At 39.5% G+C, this 21,326-nt stretch overlaps 2 protein-coding genes across 4 annotated transcripts; both read left to right on the top strand.

Moving 5' to 3' along the window:
• Window positions 1-97: 97 nt before the first annotated feature.
• On the top strand, window positions 98-7,969 carry LOC102798081 (beta-1,3-galactosyltransferase 5-like). Of its 2 annotated transcripts, none has more exons than XM_006804367.3 (2): window positions 98-296; window positions 6,077-7,969. In XM_006804367.3, exons 1-2 carry the CDS (start codon window positions 253-255, stop codon window positions 7,161-7,163), a joined length of 1,131 nt encoding a protein of 376 aa, XP_006804430.1. In that variant the 5' UTR covers window positions 98-252; the 3' UTR covers window positions 7,164-7,969. The 2 variants fall into 2 exon arrangements, 1 of the variants encoding a protein (XP_006804430.1); XR_437433.1 differs by lacking the exon at window positions 98-296 and adding an exon at window positions 2,047-2,109 and having other exon boundaries at window positions 6,077-6,156.
• A 1,823-nt stretch (window positions 7,970-9,792) lies between these two features.
• LOC148102471 (beta-1,3-galactosyltransferase 2-like) lies at window positions 9,793-20,176 on the top strand. Of its 2 annotated transcripts, none has more exons than XM_087841570.1 (2): window positions 9,793-10,067; window positions 18,170-20,176. In XM_087841570.1, exon 2 carries the CDS (start codon window positions 18,175-18,177, stop codon window positions 19,156-19,158), a length of 984 nt encoding a protein of 327 aa, XP_087697696.1. In that variant the 5' UTR covers window positions 9,793-10,067; window positions 18,170-18,174; the 3' UTR covers window positions 19,159-20,176. The 2 variants fall into 2 exon arrangements, with proteins under 2 accessions (XP_087697696.1, XP_087697697.1); XM_087841571.1 differs by lacking the exon at window positions 9,793-10,067 and adding an exon at window positions 16,729-16,825.
• Window positions 20,177-21,326: the final 1,150 nt, after the last annotated feature.

Here is a 21,326-nt window from a genome sequence, read left to right as displayed (position 1 = left end):
TCCCGTCTCTCTCCTCCCCCTTTTCTCACCGCCCTCTCCAGTCTCCTCCTGTGCCTCCCTCCTTCTCTCACTTATATTATATCACACACAATGAAAGGAAAAAGACAAAAAGAAGTCGCTTCATCCATTTATCTGGAAACATTAATGGATGGAACTCCTTAAGTGAGCCACTTAAATAAATAATCGCTGGATTTTGTGGCTGAAGCGAAGAAGAAAGAAAAAGAACAAGGAATCACGAAAAGAAGGATCGTCATGGGGGATCCCGACACTGGCTCAGGTGCGAATGGAACGAAGAGGTAAGAACTTATCAAACTGCTTCCAAACCAAATCTCAGCTTTGGTTTCCTGAAAAGCAGCAGCATGTAAAGGCTCTGAATTCATCATTCTGGGACGCATTAGTCACTATTCTTTAGCTTTCATTCATATTTGATTCCATTTTTTGTGATGAAAAAAGTGACAAGATCAGTATGAAAAAGTTTAACTGATTAAACTTAAATGTTAGCGTTCGGGGAGAAGCTGACTTATGCGATAATATAAGCTATAAATTTTCTCTACTTGAATACTGGATACCTGACAGACATAAAACTCATTAATTGAAGTCACTTTCAACTTATTTAAAAGAGAGAAACAGTTTTGGTGTCAATGAATGATTAGAAAACAAAACAAACGAAAACTAACATTTTTAAAGATGTTATTTAACGTCTTTTGCGTGTTTTATTGTTGAAGGTGTGTTAGAGCTATTGTTCTGCCTGGTAAGTTAGACAAAGTTGACTGTCCTGTTCTGAGCAGGAAATGACTGATGATTAATGACCAATGACTTGCATCTAACTGATTTTTCATAGCAAGTTTGTTGCTACACATCAGTATAACAAAACATAGTGAACACAATGGGTAGACATTCCCTGAACTCCAATGCTGCGCATACGGGGTCTTTACTATCCACTTGGCTTGACTGAAGTACAATGGAAAACTTTTAGGGAATCAGAATTACAGATATGAGCAGTATTACTTGAGAAAAGAAAATGAGTCAAACTGGTGTGGCTCTACTCAGGCACGTGGGGGGGGGCAGAGGGGCTTGAGCACCCGCCCCTTTCCTGATGGGTGCCCAAAGTGCCCTTTTGTTGAGGCAACTTTTTTAAAATTCTTTTTTTTTTAATGTGTGTGTGCGTGCAAAATATTACTCATGATATAACATTGTCCAGACATGCCTGGTAAGGACATGAGGAGGAAACAGTAGGACCTGTGTGAGGCTACTAAAGGCAGTGCTATAACATTTTTCTGTCATCATTTTATTATAGATTAAGTGCAACAGTTGTTAGGTGTGGATAATTAGATTATAGTTTATTGCAATAGCAAGTTGTGCCTTGTTCTCAGATAGACAGCAAGTGGAGAGTGATATATGAAATGATGGGATGGAAGGAAGAAGAGAAGCAAAGAGTGATTCACAGGCAGAGCCTAAATTATTTCTCACAGTTTTTTGTTGCCTTATGGTTCCAAGCGCTGTCACCAATCTTTGCATTTTGTTATTATCTCATGACACTTGTTTAATCAGCTACCATCTCTCCTATGGACTTTTTAATGTCTACAGTCTCAGCTCAACACAGCCCTGCCCTTCCCATATTAGATTCTTGATGAATGTCTGTTGTTGTTATTCAGCCTGGTTCAATGTTCCCCTTTTTAACTTTGAGTACCCGCCCCTTTAAACCTCTCTGCACGGCCCTGGCTCTACTGCTGTCGAGTTAGGCAAACAGGATTATAGGCCAAAGCAAATTCAAAAGTGTCAAATGTTTTGGTGTTAGTAGTCTTCTTGCAAAAGTAGAGTTAATTTTACTCTAAGTAGAGTCACATTCTTTTAATGTAACTCTGAGGTGTAAAATGATAGTAGTTAAAATCGAGCGTTAAAAATGAGTGTTTCTATGTCAAATCTGGAGGTGTTACAATGGAAACATTAACTCTTGACCTCTTAACTCCGAACTCCTAGAGGGGCTATGACACTAATAGAGTAAATTCACAGACTCCGCCCCCAGCACCATAGGCTCCAATCGAAGCTGAAGTGAAGCCATTTCAGAACATTTTGTTCTACATATTTCTGAGTTGTTTGCCATGCTTGGTAAGTCATTTTTTTGTGAGATTGTTTCAATTATTATTATTAGCTTTTACTTCTGTGGCTTTTTGGAGTTGAGACAAAGCTGTGTGAAAGGCATTAGCCACGTTGCTCGGTGATAGCATAATAATCTGTTTTAGCTAGCTGAAATATATTGTCTGCGGGCAAATAGTACAGCCTTGAAAAAAAAGCTTGCATATGAATTTTCAGTCAAGTTTTTGGTTAACTTAAATACACCTAAAACAATGTCTAGATTGTGAAATGTTGGTATAATGGTGCTACTTCAAGCCTGAAAACAATCTCCCACAAAAAAAACCGAGCAAACAGCAGCAGCAGGCGTCTTGACTGGGTTGTACGTTTAGATCCCTCCAGAGTTTTGTACACACAGTTTAGGTAAAAATGAAAAAGATTGAGTTTTTAAATTTAGTTCACCGTTAACTGTTGTCTGTGTTCTTCAGTTGTTTGAGAAGCACCATTTCAACAAACATGTTCGGGTAGAATATTGCCTTTAAATATGGGCATTGGATTCGTATCTGGAATCTTATAGTTATAAGTTATAGCTCAAAAATGATTCTTTTTTTTTCTTTTTCTTTTTTTTTTACTGTGCTGCAATTGATTACCAGATTATTTGTGCAATTAATTAGTGCACAACTAATTTTTTATTAAATCTTGTATTGAAGAAAAGAACAATGAGCATGCTGTTGCATTTATCTATGTCAGAGAGTTTGATAAACAATATTCTAATGAAAATGAGAACATGTACATTGCTCCGTATTGTTACATGTTTCAGAAAATGTTTTGAAATTGTAGTGCACAGTTCAAAATAAATGTTTTTCAAAAACCATTGCCTCTTTGTAATACATGTTTATTTCCAAAGGAATTTCTAGAAGTTCAGAAGAGTAAAATTCAAACTTTTAAGAATTAATTAGAAGATCTCTTATGTAGTTAAACTAGAATACTCTGAGAGTTAGTATATAAACTCTTAACACCTAGTAAGCATTAATAAGTGTTAAATTATCAACTCCAGACAGATTTGGTACTTAACACTAAATCAGAGTTAACATACCAACTCTCCAACAAGAGTTAAATTAACTCCCATATAGAGACCCATATAGACACTTTAAAAGAGTTGAAATCAAATCTGACAGTGTTGATTTGGACATGCTGGATTTGCTGTGCACGTTTGAATCCAGTTTCTAGATGGCATCCATTGTCACGCAGCATTCATTAAATAAAAATGTTGAGGAGGCAGAAAAATACCTTTTGATTCCTTCCTCCAGATCACCCTTAACACTACTATAACAATACTAGAAATCATTTCTGAAGTAATTTGGAAATTGCGTCAACCTCAGAAGTAGCAAAAGCACAGACTTTCTTTACTTAAGTAGAAATAGAGATACCTAGGTTTAAAAATACTCCAGTCAGATTAAATGCTAATTCAGCTCTGCTGCACTAGGGATGGGTACCGGCACCGGTTCTGACATAAACGGTAGTAACCAGACCGAAAAGCAGCGCACATTTCGGTGCTTTATTTCGGGGCTTTTTTTCCCTGAGATGTCACACACTTTGGATTCTAGCCAATCATTTTACCTTTGCAAGCGTAGTAGGCGGGCCCAGGTACGTACGTTCTTTTAGAGCAGAGCTACAGATTAAAAATGCCGAAGGTGAAGCGGTCAAAAGTCTGGCTGTACTTCACAGCAAAAGATGCAAACTCAGCAGCCTGCAGCAAGTGCTATTATGCTGATACTGTGCAAAGGAGGTAACACCTCGAATCTGATGAAACACCTGGTGACGCATAGCATTTTTTTAAAAGCCGAGAAATGCACCATATTTGATAGCTTGTTGCAGGACCTTACACCGAGCACATCTATTGCGGGTGTGGTGCCTGTTATTGGACCCGAAGTTAGCAACATGAACCCGAAGAGGAGAGTCCTGGCCCCTGCCAGTGTAGCAGAAATGATGACGGATGATGATGGCAGCAGCAGCCGTTCTTCTCTGGTTCAGTAGCTTAATGTTGTTCGTGTGTAATTTACGTTGAGTACGCTAACCACGTTATTAAATTAATGCACGTAAGGTGAACTAGCAAACACCGTCGTAGTTACATGCGGCTGTCTTCTTGTTTGATGGCAGATACTCCCTTCACCCTGGCCAATAAGTTTAAAATGACCAAAGAAAATGTGGGAAACTAAACATAGTTTAGCTAAACATGAGAGGTTTTTGGACAAAGTTGGTGTTTTTTCCATTGTTTAAGCACTGCTTCCAGCCAAGAGTGATACCATAAATCCCCTATAGCTGCAGAAAAGGCTAACATTGTTTATCTTTTTACAAAAAACAGCTGAACATGAGAGGTTTTGGACAAAGTTTGTGTTCTTGATTCTTTAAGCACCCGTTCGAGCACCGTTTAAGCACCGGCACCGTTTCAAAACTACCAGTTTGGTACTGGTATTGGATAAAACCTAAACGATACCCATCCCTATGCTGCACTGTGCACCAATCCAACACAGTGCTTTACTGTGAATCCACACCAATGCAAATTAAGCTATATATTTTAGACAAAACTACCCACTAACATGCAACATTTGAATCACAGCTAACAGGAGTTAGCACAGCTTAGCTTTATATACAAAACATGTGATAATATACATAATTTATCAATGTGATTGATAATGATGACATCATATGTAAGCTTTAAATTTGCAGTTAATTTGCCCTTACCTTTAAATATAACCTCTCATCTTACTCTCCTGTTCTTTCTGTTTTTCTCCATCTTTGAGTGAAGTTAGTGCTCTCTCTTTTCTTTCCTTGGAAATACAGCAGCTGGACCTTTACCTGGCAACACACTGTGTGACAAAATGCAGACACACAGTTTGTGTGATTGTTGATGTTTGTTTAGCTGATAGAAACATTACATTTGAAATTACCTAACACTTAAAAAATGCCACTCCTTTCATGCTTCCCCCCTTCTGTAGCACTAGATTCTGATGTATCACAAACACAACATACTTAGACCTACACTCCTTTCCCCCACTTAAATTCCCGAAGTAACAAGTCTGTTAGAAAATATAAGAAGTGGAAAGCATAAATATGTATGTAAAAATGTAGAGAGTAAAGCAAAAAGTTGTCAGAAATTAAAATACTCAAATAAAGTACAGAATCCTAAAATTTCTACTAAAGTAGAATAACGTAGGTATTTGTACTTGTAACTTCCCACCTATGGTCACTATTAGATGTCACAAAGTGTGGAGTGCAGAGATGAGAACTCAAATGCAAAATTCACAACACACGTTTAATAAAAAAAAAAATGAAGTCCTACAGGTAATAACAAGTTCAATAGCTCAGAGAGAAACCTCAGAAGAAGTTTCACACAAGGCATTGGTGACAGAAAATGATCTAAACAGGCATCTGTGACTCAGTTTCAGTGCTATCGTTACAAGAAAGAAAAAATGTGGGAAATCTTTATAGACCCTTTGATAAAACCTGCGCAAACAATCATTTTCCAACAAAGGTCAAAGTGACTTCTGATGAAACAAAGAAATGGCCTGTTTTTCAAGTGTTATCATGACTGTATTATCTCCCTCCAGGAATTTGTTGCCATTTGTGAGTCCTTATATTGTTCCCTATACTGAGGTAATGATTGTTAATCTTTCACTGATAAATTCAAAAAAGTAGCTGGAAACATACAACAGAAATTGGCAGTGCTAAAGAGGCGATCACAATAGCTGTGGGCTGTGTTCACCTGGCTTGTACTTAAATCATTAAGGAGGTGCACATCAAGTTGTTCCATAGGTTATAGCACAGGGTTTCAGAGGAGTGTTGATATGGTGCAGATTTCCCACTGAAGCATAAATCTTCAGTATCAGTGAGCTTAGAGATTTTCAGCTCGAACTCAAATGTTGTGAAGCTGTGAACTTTGTTAACAATGGAAAAGAAAGCTGATATAACTCACCACTTTTATTTTTTTTTGTCTTTTTAGGGAACTTGTCCAGAGCATCTTTCCACAGAAGAAGATCTTATTTCATTCCTGGTTTCAGCTCCTGCTTCTATTTTGTGTTTTGGCCTTAGGCTTCTGTTACACCCTGTCCAGCCGCTCGCTGTCACTATGGCAGAGCTTCCCACTGCAGGAACAATACCAGTGGTTTTTAAACCAGAACAGTAGGGTTAATGCACCTGCTTATCGCATTCACCCCAAACACAAAGTTATGTTAAACAAAACCACTGAAACTTCGACCCTCCAGTACCACCAAGCCTATCCACGCAACTACCATTTTCTTATGGATAACACAGAGGTTTGCAAGAACAAGATCCCATTCCTGGTCCTCATGGTTCCAGTGGAACCAAAAAATGTGGCAGCTCGGGACGCGATCCGCCAGACATGGGGCAAAGAAAACATAGTTCAGGGTGAGGTGGTACTCACTTTATTTATGTTGGGTGTCTCTAGAGAAGATGATGTTGAGAAGCTCAAACAGGAAAATTTGCAGCACCATGACCTGATCCAGAGTGACTTCATAGACAGTTATCTAAACTTGACAATCAAAACCATGGTGATCATGGACTGGCTAAGTACACACTGCCCTGCAGCAGCCTATGCCATGAAGATTGACTCTGACATGTTTCTGAATGTTGACAATCTAGTAATCATGCTAAAACAGCCGGGCATCCCCAAGACAAACTACCTGACAGGGATGCTTATGTGGAACAGACCAGTCGTTCGTTCCAAGAACTCCAAGTGGTATGTGCCTGAGGAATTGTATCCAGAGTCTGAATACCCGACCTACACACTGGGTATGGGATATGTCTTTTCTAATGATCTTCCAGAGAAATATGTGGAAATGTCAAAGTCAGTCAAACCCTTTAACATTGAGGATGCTTATATTGGGATGTGCATGAAAAAGCTTGGACTTGCCCTCACAGCACCACCAATACCCTCCCAGTTCAAGGCCTATAACTATGCATATAATCGCTGTGAATTTTCTAAGGTCATTACATACATTCTTGGTTCTTCTAAACAGCTGCTGGATTATTGGACAGACCTGAAAAAGCCTGGACCACCTTGTCCTTAACACCTTAGCTTTATGCTAGAGTTTTAATGTATTTATAGATTGTTATAAACTACCGAAGTTATTTATTTTTTTAAATGTGATTTAGAGTTACTTGTTTGGAAAGGTGGAGGTGAACAATTGCTTGAAGGTTTTATAGGTTTACCAGGTCTCATCAGGGTGCACTTTTACATGTGTGATTATTATGTGAGGTTACTTAAATGCGTTTACAAATAATACAGCTGGGGTTAAACTTTAAATTGACTGTTAATGAAGGGTGTAAATATTTTAAAAGATTATAAGGTTTACTTTACATATTAAAGTACATTTAATTAAATGGACTGTTCTTATTCATTTGAATGTAATGAATATGTTTTTCCAAAACCTCAACCTTTCAGTGTTCTCTTGAATGTTGTGAGAAACGTCATTCACATACTAGAGTCTATGATAATACCACAGTAGAGCACTGTCCTGTTTTGTTTTCTATCACTGGCAAATCTGGGATCCTTAAAAGCCCTTAGAGGACAGTTTCTGACATACAGAAAGATACTAGTTACAGAATACATATTTTCTCTATATTGCCTCAGATTGTCTTAATCTGCAAAGCAATTTCAATTCTTTTAGACTATTTCTTTATTTCAATTGTATTCATCTCTCATTGTATACATCTGTTATGTTCCCGTTGTGTTCTTATCTCTCCCACCAGAAATAAGACACAGCAAAGACTCAAAACAGCCAAGGTTCACTGCACATCTTAACCTCAAGACCCAAACTCTTCCATGGCATGCATTTTAGGTATTATTGTTGTGTTTTTCATGTGATGACTGCTAAGCAGGAGTATTCATGATGACTTATATGTTTCTTTTTATTTCAGTTCACATTAAAGGGACAAGCTGTGTGTCATTTTATTTGTTTATTTGCTTCAATAAAGGAGCCCTCTCTCAACTCCAGATGCATTTTAGGAATGGACACATTCTTCAAGATGGCATGCTGACATCCATTTTGAGGTCCCAAAAATGAAAAATGTGAATAAAAATATCATAAAAGTAAAAACAAAAAACAGAACACCAACAAAAAACAATATGGTAGGATTCAAATTTAGAATTTTTGAGTATTTTATCATGGTTGCTGTGAAGAATTGTAGTTGCATTTTATTAAATTTATGACAGCAGCCATACCTGCCCAGGGAGTAATCTGTCAGGATGCTTTTGACAACGTGTTATTTCCTTGTTAGATGACACATGACTTCCTCAAAAGGCACATGTTATGCAAATAACATGAAAACACTGCAGAAATATGATACCAGAATAACACGCCCTCGTCTGACACCAACAACAGGCATTCAGTCTCAGCTACGTTTCTCTTTTTACTTTATTTATCCTTTATGAAATGCTTCATGTAATACATCCTTTCTCCCTTATGAAATAATAACAGTATTTCCGCAGCTCAACTGGTAAAATGCTTTGAAAACACTTTTTTCATGAGGCTTAGAAATTCCTCACTGGTGTGCTGTTTGAACCTCTGCTGTCTGCATTCAAGGTCTGAAGTGTTGGGCTTGATAATGCTTGTACAGCTTTGCTCTGCTCACTGTGTAGTCTCATCTCATCTGGGCCATGATGGTCATTTTACATTATACATTTTTGCAGGCAGATAAAAGACACCATTTTTTGTTAAAGATAAAGAAATTGTTTTGCATGTAAAGAAAAGCATTTCACTCTCACATTGACAGAATGCTGTTTTGTGTCAAAGCACTGTGCAGATATCATTTGGGGCCTGGGGAATTTTTCCAACCTCAGAAACGAGTGTCATATTTTGCAGTGAGTTTGCATGTCCAGGTAGGTCAGAAAACCAGGCTTTCTTCAACTATCAAGGCAGTGCACACCATGGGCAACATTTACGTTGTATATTCATTTTGATTTCTTTGTTCTCTTTAAATGCACTTTAAGAAATTAGTCATGCAGTAAAAATCTGATAAGGGCGGCCTGACGTCTACTTTGATCACACAAACATTACATAGAAGTAAGTCGTGGATAGGTACGGACTTTGAGCTTTACTTTATTACATATTTACATTTATTACATAAAATTATACTACAGTATATTTCAAAATAACTACCCAGTCAAATGTGACATGTTTGTGATCTTTAGAATCCCCGTACAGCATACAAACAGAGGCAACCACATTTTAAGCGCAATTTTAAAAATAAAAACATTTTATAAAGGTTTGGCCTTATTTGACCTGAAGAAGAGATCAGATGCCCATATTATTCCCTAAAGGTATATATACTGTGAATTTAAACAATGGCAGTAAGAAACCGTTTTCGATACCTCTACACGAATGATCAGTTTCATCAAAACCTTCTAGGAAAGAATTGAGAAATAGCAGAATATTTTTTGACATATAGTATTTGTTTAGGTTCCCCATACAAATATTTAGTACGGGTTTATATATTTCATTTTTTAAAAAGTTAATTAAAACATTAAATACATACATTTAGGATACTTTTCTAATTGTAGTGTTTGGAAAATTAAAAATCCCCACAAGCGAACAGTTGGAAGTGTTTGGAGTGAAAAATATCAATTGTTAGAAATTTGTTATAAATATAATTTCAAGATGATTTCCTGCCGACTGAGTTCATTGCCAATAAGCGGAAGAGACTGGATTGACGCGGGCGGTGCTCAGACTCGGGGTGACTTCAGGTAAACTCTGCACTGGGAGTTTACCTGTCTGCAACCACACCATCATAGGAACTCTTTGGAGTTTATCTGCGTAAAATCTGTATATAAAGACAAAAGCGTAGAAGACCGCTTTTCACAAACAAGCGGATGGAAATCAATGAACAACGCAACCTACGTGGGTTTCCCGTGTTGAATACACTTTCCATCCACGCTTTACTTCGTGCTCCGATTTAATGCCCAACAAAAACAGGTGAGCACAGAATGATGTTATCATGTGAAAGGATTATTCTGGAATAAAGAAAAGTTCTCCTGATAAGACAAAGTCGGTTTGCATGCTTCGAGAAATCTCACCGAACGCGGAAATGATGGCTAAACGCCTACATTTAAGGTGTCTGTAGTTTTTCCGTCTGCATAGCGGTTTCCGTTTGATCAGCAAACGTAGAGGGGGATTCACAAACGGCAAACACTGCCGGTGTTCTGGAAAACAGGGCAATTCTAAATGTTAGCTGCACGAGGCTGGACACGGATGACCCATATGTAGGTCGAATGCTGATTGATTGATAAGTGGGCCGGAATAAGGAAGGGGGTGACATCGGCGTTCACCGGGCACCGGAGAAGCTGAGAAAGATCAACACAGATCTAAAAGTACAGCATGAAAAGCACAGGCAGTGGTGGAGTGCATATTTTTTTCATTGTTTTTGAACCCTCTTTTTTGCTTCTGCTTTTTGTTTGTTTGGACATCACTCATCTGTGCAGCTAGACTAATGTTAGCAGAGACGGGTCTTCCAGCAGAATCTGCATGAATATTGAAGATACTTATTATTTAGTCGGAGGAATAATCACACGTGGGGCATCGGCTTTCACCGGAACATCACACCGAAAGGTGACTTTGTTTATTGAACTCTCGCGTGCACTCTGCAGCATAACAGGAAGCATCCTTTCAAAATAAAATCAGAACAGATGACAATGAGGGCATACCTATTAACTAGCTCAACACCCCCACTTGCACTCACGTTGTCAGCTTTACATGCATTCCAAAAGAAACAGTTTTTCTTTACTATTTGTTTACACTCGAAACATATATTTCTCAAACTTCAATAACTTCCCCTTTGTTGCTGGCTTTGTCATAACATCGGCCACCATCAGACCTGTCGAACAATATTCCAATATCAAATTTCCAGCATTAACTGTTGATCTTACAAAATGATACTTGATATCGATATGCTTACACCTCTGTCTGTTAACAGGATTCTTTGCCAATGCGATAGTCCCTTGATTGTCCTCAAAAATCTTTGGTGGTCCCTTTTGATGCTCATACATGCTTTGCAACAGTTGTGTCAAGTACAAACATTCTTGTGTTGTTGCTGCCAAAGCTATGTACTCTGCTTCACAAGTTGACAAGGCAACAGTTGGCTGCTTCTTTGTTCGCCATGACACCAAAGTACCGTCTTCATTCAGGCTTATGCAGTAACCTGTAGTACTCCTCCTGTCAGTCACATCTGCAGCCCAGTCGGAGTCACTGTGACCTTGTACTCTCAAATCTTTGTCACTTTTCCTGTAGCACAATGACTTGTCTTTTGATTGTTTCAAATACTTTAGAACATGTTTCACAGTAGTCCAATGTTCCACAGCTGGTTCTTTGAAGTGCTGTGACAGCTTACTTACAACAAAACTCAAATCTGGTCGTGTGCAAGAGGTCAAGTAAATAAGGCTACCTACTGCCTCTCTGTACATTCTGACATTGTTCATTTTCTCAGCATCATCATTGTAGTTCAACTTTTGTTCACAAGGAGTTGATCTTGGTTTACAGTCTTGCATTTGAAATCTTTCCAGTATGTTTTCTACATATCTCTCTTGTGACATTTTTACACTCAAAATCAATACCAAGAAAGTGTTTGAGTTTCCCCATATCTTTCATTTTGAACCTTGCAGTTAGCATTCCCTTCACAGTTTTCAAAACCCTTTCATCACTGGCTGCAATAATAATATCATCAACCCATATGATCATGATCACTTTGTCTTTTCCTGTTTTCCTTGTGTAAACACAATTATCTACAGGACTCTGCATGAAACCGTTCTCTATCAAATAGTCATGTAATGTCCTGTTCCAGTTTTGGCCTGACTGTTTAAGCCCATAAAGTGACTTTTCCAGCTTATAGACCAGTTTCTCATCTGTTTTTCCTTTTACTTCATAGCCTTCTGGCTGCTCAACATAAACTTCAAAATCTATTGGTGCATGCAAGTATGCAGTTTTTACATCCATCTGATGCAAAATCAGGTTTTCTTGTATTGCACACTGCATCAATACTCTTATGCTTGTCAGGTTAGCAGTCGGAGAAAAAGTTTCATCATAGTCTATCCCAAAACACTGGTTGTAACCTTTAGCTACGTACCGTGCTTTATATTTTTCTGATCCATCACCACTGTTTTTCTTCACATATACCCATCTACCCCCCACTGCTTTCTTTCCCTCTGGTAAGCTTGTTAGGGTAAAGGTGTTGTTCTCTTTTAAGGATTGCATTTCCTCATCCATAGCTGCTTTCCACTCTTTAGAGTTGGGTGACTTTACAGCTTCACTGAATGTCACGGGTGAGTTACTTATCAGTCTGTAACAGTAGTCTATGTTAGTCAGCACTTGATCATCAATGTCTTCTCCTGACTCATATTCATTTAGATAATCTGGTTTCTTTCTTGTTCTAGAAGGATACCTTCTGGAGTTTTCAGTCTCATCAAGTGAGAAGTAAGTGGCATCTGACTGTTCACTTCTGGTTGGTTGTCAGTACCTGGTTCCTGTGAACTGGTACTGGGGCTTTCCCTGTTCATGTCTGGTCTCTCCCTCACCTGTATGTCCTCATCCTCAGATGTCGTATCAGTTTGTGTTTGCTTTTCCTCATTGTGTTTGGTTACAAACTTAACCAGCCTAAACTTTTGCACTTTAGCGCTGTCTGGGAAATAAACCTTGTATGCTGGACTGTTTTTGTCGTAGCCTACAAAAATCCCTTTTGTACACCTAGAATCCAGCTTACCCTTGTCTTGCTTGTAAGCATAACACTCACACCCAAACTTTCGCATTCTGGATAGATTGGGCTTCCGCCCAGTCAGCAAAAAGTAAGGTGTCTGTCCTGTCCGGTTGTTAAAGCACCTGCTTCTCACAATAGCCGCTGTTTGAACTGCATACGTCCATAATTCCTTTGGTACGGCACTCTCAATAAGCATGCACCTTCCCATATCAAAAAGTGTTCTCCAGCCACGTTCTGCTGTACCATTCTGGTTAGGGGAATATGGGGCTGAAGTTTCATGTCTTATTCCATGTTTGTTTAACAATGCCTGGTAACTCTTTGCCATGAACTCTGTGTCGTTGTCTGACCTGATACACTTTACCTTCCCGTGTGGGGCTGTATCGGCCAAAAAGATTTCAGTTGCTTGCATTGTTTCACTTTTGTTTTTGAGAAAATATACAAATACTGCACCGGAAAAGTCATCGGTAAACAATAATGCATATATGTGTCCATCTCGTGATTCTGGATCTATCGGCCCTGCTAGATTCGTATGTACCAGCTCGAGAGGTTTCTCGGCTCTTCTGTCAGGGTTTCTATTCCTAGTCTGGACAAATTTTCCCTGGATACACACCTCACAGTTCAAACTTTGGTTGTCTGTTTTCCCCTTGATTTTCATACCGTCAACGACATTTTGTAATTTCAGAATGTCACTATGAATTCAATGTCCCAAAATTTCGTGCCATGTCTGCACATCAAAACAATTATTACACTTATCATCATACTCACTTACAGTTTCAAGGTAATAAAGTCTGTTGTGCTCATGGATGTAGAACTTTGTACCGTCTCTGTGTTGAAGGAGTTCCTTCCTTTCTTAAAGATGATAGTAGCTCCATTCGCGGTGGCCGCTCTCACAGAGAAGATATTCTGTGGAAATGAGGGAATGTATAGAGCGTCTTTCAGTGTTGTTTTACACGGTCTCCCTCTGCTGTCAATCAAGCACACCTCTGCATCTCCTCTGCCTCCAGCCACTCCTTTACACCTGGTGCCATCAGCTAATTCTACACTGTGTGTTCCCGGCTGGAAGTCGTCATTAAATTTCTTGAACGCTGTTTTATCATTCAGGATGTGTGATGTTGCGCCAGTATCCACCATCAGGCCTTTGGTCCTGATGTCCTGTCGCTGTTGAGGTTCCGCATAGTCATCGCTCATCCGGAAGACATAGGTGTCGTCGCTCTCTGCGTTGCCGCCCTCCTCTGAGGCTGTGCGCGCTTCATCATTCCGTTGTCGTCTCCTGCAAGTCGACTCTCGATGGGTGTTGCTCCTACAGTGACCGCACCACTGTCTGTAGTAGAGATGGCACGATACCACTTTTTTATGTCTGATACCGATATCATAAATTTGGATATCTGCCGATACCGATATGAATCCGATATAGTGTGTTTTTTAATCAATAAAACGTTTTTTTAATATCTTGCTGCATTTTGTATAAATTTATACTCAAGTTTAAATAAACAACACTAAAGCTATTCTCTTATACCTTATGTAAAAAATACACTGCGCCCAAAATATTTTATAGTTCAGCAACACTGATCAATCTAATAAACTTAAACCTACTCCATCCTCCCTATTCTGGTATTTTAAAGAGTACTTAGCAGAAATATTAAGCAACCTAACTAATAGGGTTGCAAACTCCCAGCAAAAAAAAAAAAGGGAACCACCCCCCACCTCCACCTCATGATGCTTAATCGATGTAATCAAATTTAATTTGATGCACGGGGGGAAAATGCACAGAAATAAATTATTTTTCAAGAATAATTAAATAGATTCAACATCTTTCTTCAACAGAATTGCAGACTGCACAGATGGTATCTTCCCAAAGGAAAAAGTACTATAGCTTACTAGGGTATATTAGACTTAACAGTTACTATATACAGTAATGGACTTCTATATATTTTACATCAGATTAAAACTTTGGGTGTAAGAGTCAGATAATTATTTATTAAAAGCTAGACATTTTAAATGAGAATAAGAAAGAAAAGTATGTCTTTGTGCCCCCTTTTCCCTGTTAATGCCCTATTGGCCGCCCTGGCTAAACTTTGCTAGATCCACCCCTGCACAGTTACAGCCGTCAGCTATGTAGAAAAAGATCCTGGTCTAGAAAGTAATATTAAATAAATTCTAACAACAGCTTATCAAGCTTAATAGTGCTGTTGTTGTTCAGCCGCTGGTTTCCTCTTTCTGGTGAGAAGTGGGCCAAAAACAAAGAAGCGAGACGGACACATGACAGAAAAGCCGATCAGCTGATCATTGATCAGTTTCACGATTGAAGTATAGCAGCAGGAGAGAGGGAGGCAGTCGCTCCATATATCGGTTGTTAAGCTTAACGTGGGAATGCTTTACAAACATTCAGAGATAAACTTACGCACTTGCTTTACTTCTCTCTGGGAAAACTTCTTCGGAGATGAAATGCTGGTTTGGTAGCAACGCTACAAATGCACACAGCCGCTCTATCACGTGATGCATACTGCTGCAACGTGCTACAGTTATGAGCCGTGTTACGCTGTGTAGCAAGTTTTGTGAGGTGCTTTTTTGATATTTAATGGATCGGATTACATTTTTTATTTCTCACCGATATCCGATCCAGTAATTTGGGTCAGTATCGGACCGATACGTAATATCGGATCGGTCCATCTCTAGTCTGTAGCGGCATGCTCTGGCCTTGTGTCCCCGCTGGCCACACTTAAAACAGACTATGTCTGACATGTCTCTCCTGTGGTCACTAGCAGCTGCTGCGGGTCTCGCGCTAGGTTGCACTCTCGCCTTGATGATGTTATCCTCTTGTTCCACTAAGCGCATTTTCTCAGTGTCCTCATAGCTGCGGAGTTTTGTTTTAAATTCCGCAAACTTGATTTCTGATTCACTTTGCGTAATGTGAACAGAAAAAGGTTTAAATGCTTCTGGTAAACCTTTTAACACCATCGCTACAAGCAGACCATCACTAAGTGTCTCTCCAGCATTTCTCAGGGCTGTAATAAATGTCTCTGCGCGTATGATGTACTCCGTGACGCTCTCACTGCTTGTTTTCTTCAGAGAAGTCAGTTCAGTATAAAGGCTGATAATTCTTGGTTTACCTTTTCCCGCATAATAATCTCTTAAAATTTTCAGTGCCTCGCGTCCATCATCGGCAGCTTCTCTCATCACGAGCGATAAACTCTTATCATCCAGGAACTGTATTAACTCTGCATAGGCCTGGGCATTCTTATCTTCGTCGTCCTTATCTTCGTCATCACTTTTCAATATTGTGTTTTTTAGACCTTGTAATCTAAGATGTCCCAAAAATTTTGTCTCCCACAGTTCATAATTCTTCTCATCTCCGTCAAAAACCAACCTTGCCCATCGGCCACTGGGTTCACCAGCACGCTTACTCATGGTGCTAACTTAGCATGCTAGTCCTCACCGAACACGCTGTACTTTGCGACTTTTCTGGTGGTAAACTTTCCCCTGGAGTACCTTCAATATTTTCCTGGGCCCATAACCTGTTAGCAGAGACGGGTCTTCCAGCAGAATCTGCATGAATATTGAAGATACTTATTATTTAGTCGGAGGAATAATCACACGTGGGGCATCGGCTTTCACCGGAACATCACACCAAAAGGTGACTTTGTTTATTGAACTCTCGCGTGCACTCTGCAGCATAACAGGAAGCATCCTTTCAAAATAAAATCACAACAAATGACAATGAGGGCATACCTATTAACTAGCTCAACAACTAACACTACACGTTGACTTCCTCATTGGAGTGTGGTGATCTCTAAAATAGAAAAAAGGCCAAGAGTTGCTCCTAGGCTTAATATTTCGTTATAAACAGCGAAAACAAGCAGAACAATTGTACATATCTGATTACCACAGTTTTCAAGTGTTATATTACAAGTGGAAGTGTTCTCTGCATTACACTCCATGAGTGTCTGTAGACTGCTTTCTGTCTACATCCGCTCCAGCATAAAACAAGGTAAGTTATCAGGTTCAGTAGCCTATGTAAAACATTACACTGAACCTAAAATACAGAATCTTTAACAGTGTACTCTAGACAGGGGCTTTTTTAGCGTTTTTAGCCCATTTTTGGCTAAAGCATTCCCAAAGAGTTCTTACTTTTTTGACAATATTTGGTACAGGATATTGTCTTTTTTTGTGTGTGATACACTACAAAAATATAGAAAGCATACAGTACTTGGTTAAGATGTAATATTTTAACAACAAAAGTATAGATACCTCCCTCCCAAAATGGTTTGTTCCAGCTCGCCTTGCCCCTACTCTGGCTCTGGTGCCCTCACTAGTGGTGTGCGACATTGCATATTTTGGTATCGATCCGATACCAAGTAAATACGGGCCAGTATCGCCGATACCAATACCGTTACTTTTCAATAAATAAGGTGGATGCCTCATTGAATTGCTAAATCACAATTAATTTTCATGACCTTAAGTGTTTTTTGTGTTTATTCCTTTTGTATTATTAATTACTTAAAACCCAGGACATAATTAGGAGAAATAATTTATTTATAATTAAATAAAAAAAATGCTTTATTATTGTGGCGGGCTGTGGTCTGCGATGCTGCTGCAGATGAGATGGACTCACCTTCACTACATCTACAATCATGCCTCACCGGCTTAAAACTGTGCGCTGCTTGTGCTGTTGTTGTTTTTGGTGTTGATGTGTACAGCTGGCAGCAGGAGGGCTGCAGCCATTGAATGTAGGCTACTGTTACGGCAAACGGGTGATCACTGTAAGTATTGGCAAATATTGACAGCGCGCGGCTCTGACCACCCATTTGAACTGTGAATCATGCGGAGCTCCTTTATTACATTGAGAGTAGGGGCATGCATCGATCAGTAAATCAACAGCTTTGCTTCTATGACCGGCCGTCTCATGCCAAACGGGTGCAACGTCTGCATTGCTCTTGCTGTGGCACCAAAACTGTTTGTCAGGCTCCCACTTTCTTCACTTGTGAACAAGACCCAGAGATACTTGAACTCCTCCACTCCCGGGCAGTGACTCGTCCCTGACCCGGAGTGGGTAGTCTGGCTTTTTCGTACTGAGGACCATGTCCTCAGATGTGGAGGTGCTGATTGTCATTCACACTCAGCTGTGAACCCCTCTAGTGCAAGCTGAAGGACACCACCTCATGAAGCTTGCAGAACCACATTCTCTGCAAAAAGCAGATATGAGAAATTGAGGGCTACAAAGCTGGAAGCCTTATGACTTTAATTCTGTTATTTATTAATTCGTGTATTGCTGTGTTATCAGAATACGTGCTGTACATGTTCTCGTGATAAAATATGTTTCCTTTCTCTGTAGTTTTCATGGACAAGAAGAGGCACCTAAAAGGCATCTTGATTTGCATTGCAGCAGCTGTGATTTTCATCTTTTTCTATCTCAATTCCAAGAAAGTGGTTAGGAACATTCCTTATCAACCAGCATCAGCAGAGCCACGTTGGGAGGATCCAGGACCATATCATGTGGCCTACTCACGAAACTACAAATTCATCATGGATGACACGCCTACATGTAGGACCACAACTCCTTTCCTTATTCTGATGGTTCCTGTTGCACCCAGTAATGTTGCAACTCGAGATGCCATCCGGCAGACGTGGGGAAATGAGAAGCTGGTTCTGGGTCAGCAGGTAGAGACTGTCTTCATAGTGGGCCTCCCTGGTGGAAGTGATGCTAAACATCAGCAAGAGAACCTACAGCAGGAGAATCAGCTGTACCATGACCTGATTCAGAGCAACTTTCAGGACAGCTACTATAATCTGACTATCAAGACTATGGTCATGCTGGAGTGGCTGGCTGCACACTGTACTAAGGCTTCCTTTGTCATGAAGATCGACTCCGATGTTATACTCAATGTCCCGAATCTGGTGAAACTGTTGGTGGATCCTAGCACAGCTAAGCAAAACTATATGACTGGGCTGGTTTGGTGGCATAGTCCTGTTTTAAGGAACCCATTTATAAAGTTCTACATGCCTCGATCTGTGATTGCTGAATCAGAGTACCCCCCGTATCCGCTCGGATTTGCCTACGTCATGTCACTAGACCTTCCTGGGAAGATCTTGGGAGTGTCACCTCAGATCAAACCGATCTACATTGAAGATGCTTACCTCGGCATGTGTCTGAAACACCTGGGCGTATCTCCTACTGACCCTCCAGAAGAAACAATGTTTCTTGTCAAGCCCAGCCATTCTCTGAGCAGCTGCAGTCTTTCAAAGGTGATCGCTTCGACAACAACAAGCATCTTGCAAATGAATGTCTACTGGGAGAGGATCAAACGGGGAGTTCAGTGCTGAAGGTTTTCCAAAAAGAGTGGGAACCTAAATTTGCCAATGGTTAAAACAAAAATAAAATATTGCATATTTATTATGTGGCAAAATGGAGATACTTTTGTTACATCTTGCCAAATCTGATGATTAGGCCAAGTTAACAGAATTATTTTTCTCTAAAAAAGTAGAGTATCAAGATTATAATTATAAGTTAGAACTTTGTGTTTGGTGATATTGAAATATTGCTAAATTGGCAAGAGATGAAATAATACTGTTCTCAACTTTTTATTGGAATCAATCAGGCCTTCTTTGTCCCCAGCTCAAGTATGAGATGTTTAATTTACTTTTATGTCCTCTTGTATTTACCTTCTCCAGCTCTTTTGTGTTTCTGTACTTTTTACCCTCCGGCCTGTTTGTCTTTATATTTGTTGTTATGGTATGGTTTGATATTTGCTGTCCAACTGACGAGATGATAAGATTACATTACTTTGCAGTTGCTTTAACAATAGCTAAACATCCAAATGACCACAATCTATAATTATTAATGAAGTGTACTGTTTTGCTATGGTATTTTGTTATGATGTAGTCGACTACTTAAGTATATTGTAATAGCCCCGCGCTGTTTTGATGTTTGTCTTTTGTTTTAATGTGTATATTTACTATAGATTGTGCATGTTGTTGATTCCTTTTCTTTTTTTCTTTTCATTTGTTTGCTTGTTTTTTTTTTTAATTTGTTTGTTTGCATTGTAAACCAGCTTAGGATATAAAAGCTGCAGTGTGTTTCTTAGAGACAAGTTTTTTACATGAACTATGTCAAACTAAACTGATCTAAACTAAACTATGGGGCATGTATGATCCTGATGTGATGCAATATACGAAATGTACCATGACTGTAAAGAAAAAGAATCGGCCAGTACTGTGAATTCTACAGTTGTAGTTTGTCATAGTTCCACAAGATGGACGACTTTGATTCTATAAAATTTAAGCCACAAGTATGTTTAACGTGCTGCATATTTTTCAACCCCACTGCTTTAAATGTATGATGTAAGCTTCCTTCAAAACACAAATAAAATACTAAAATATCATATATTTAAAAAAAACAAAAGACCTCATGTAATACCTTCCAATAACAATCAGTCGCTGGTAGGATTGCTGGGCTGGGCAGACTGCTTGTCTAAACCCCAGAGTGAAGGAGAACATCTCCTGGGTCTGGGTGCTAATTGCCCCTATGGGGGTGTTGTTGCTTGGACCTGGGAGTATAGAGTGTTTATGGGTAGTGTGAGTGTACAGTATTCATTTCTGCATGTCTTGATGTTGGGTGTGTGAGGAAGGGGAAGGCATGTGTGTGGCTGTTTGTCTATGTCTGTGTCAGGTCTGGTCTTACACTCCACCTCTCTTAGAACATCTCAGGCTCCCCCAGGAGTTAAAAGCACAGGGTTGTCCCTGCGGTGGTCCTCCTGGAGCTTTCATGGTGTGGTGGGCTTCTGGATGTCTTAGGCCCAGGTCTCCTCCATGCCTTCTTCAGGTGTTGGTGGGCGGGACTGTGGCTCCCCACATACACTGTTAGTTACCGTGGGAAACTATTAAACCCCGATTCTTTTGTCCCTGTGATAGAACAGAGAAAACCGACTCATAGTGTGTTAAAACATTTATATTTCTTTTTATTCAATCATCTTCCGGAAGAGAGAGACCCCTGCACAGCCTAAACACCAGTTGCAGGATCTCTCACATTAGAATCTCAACATGTGTCTTATATGGTGTTATTTCTGTACTTCTGTACACGTCACACAGTTTCAAACATTGCTTATATGGAAAGTTCCTCTTTTCTGTGTCTTATCTATTAATATGCCTGTGCACAAAAACTTCCTGTTTTTCAGTCTGGCTGAGCACTTAGTTTGTGAGTCAAAAGTGGCCTTGCTCTACAAGCCTTCATTAATAAAGTACATAAAACAATCTAATGAGCAGATACACATTAAAAAAATAATTCTTTTTCTTAACAAAACCTTATGAACACAAGCACGCTCCCGCATAGCAAGACATGTTCACACAGATGTACAAGCAGGTACTCACAGACACATGTCATCTTGGGCTGCTGCTGCCTCTAAAAATATATTTTATTATTAGTACTGTGTTCAGTAACAACATCACTGTTATTTATGTTGGTAGTTGCTCTGGTTTCTCTGCTCCCACCTGCC

The sequence above is a fragment of the Neolamprologus brichardi genome, chromosome 6, assembly GCF_056152115.1.
Source record: "Neolamprologus brichardi isolate AB-2024 chromosome 6, ASM5615211v1, whole genome shotgun sequence".
Classification (NCBI taxonomy): domain Eukaryota; kingdom Metazoa; phylum Chordata; class Actinopteri; order Cichliformes; family Cichlidae; genus Neolamprologus; species Neolamprologus brichardi.
This window is presented reverse-complemented; position numbering and strand designations above follow the sequence as displayed.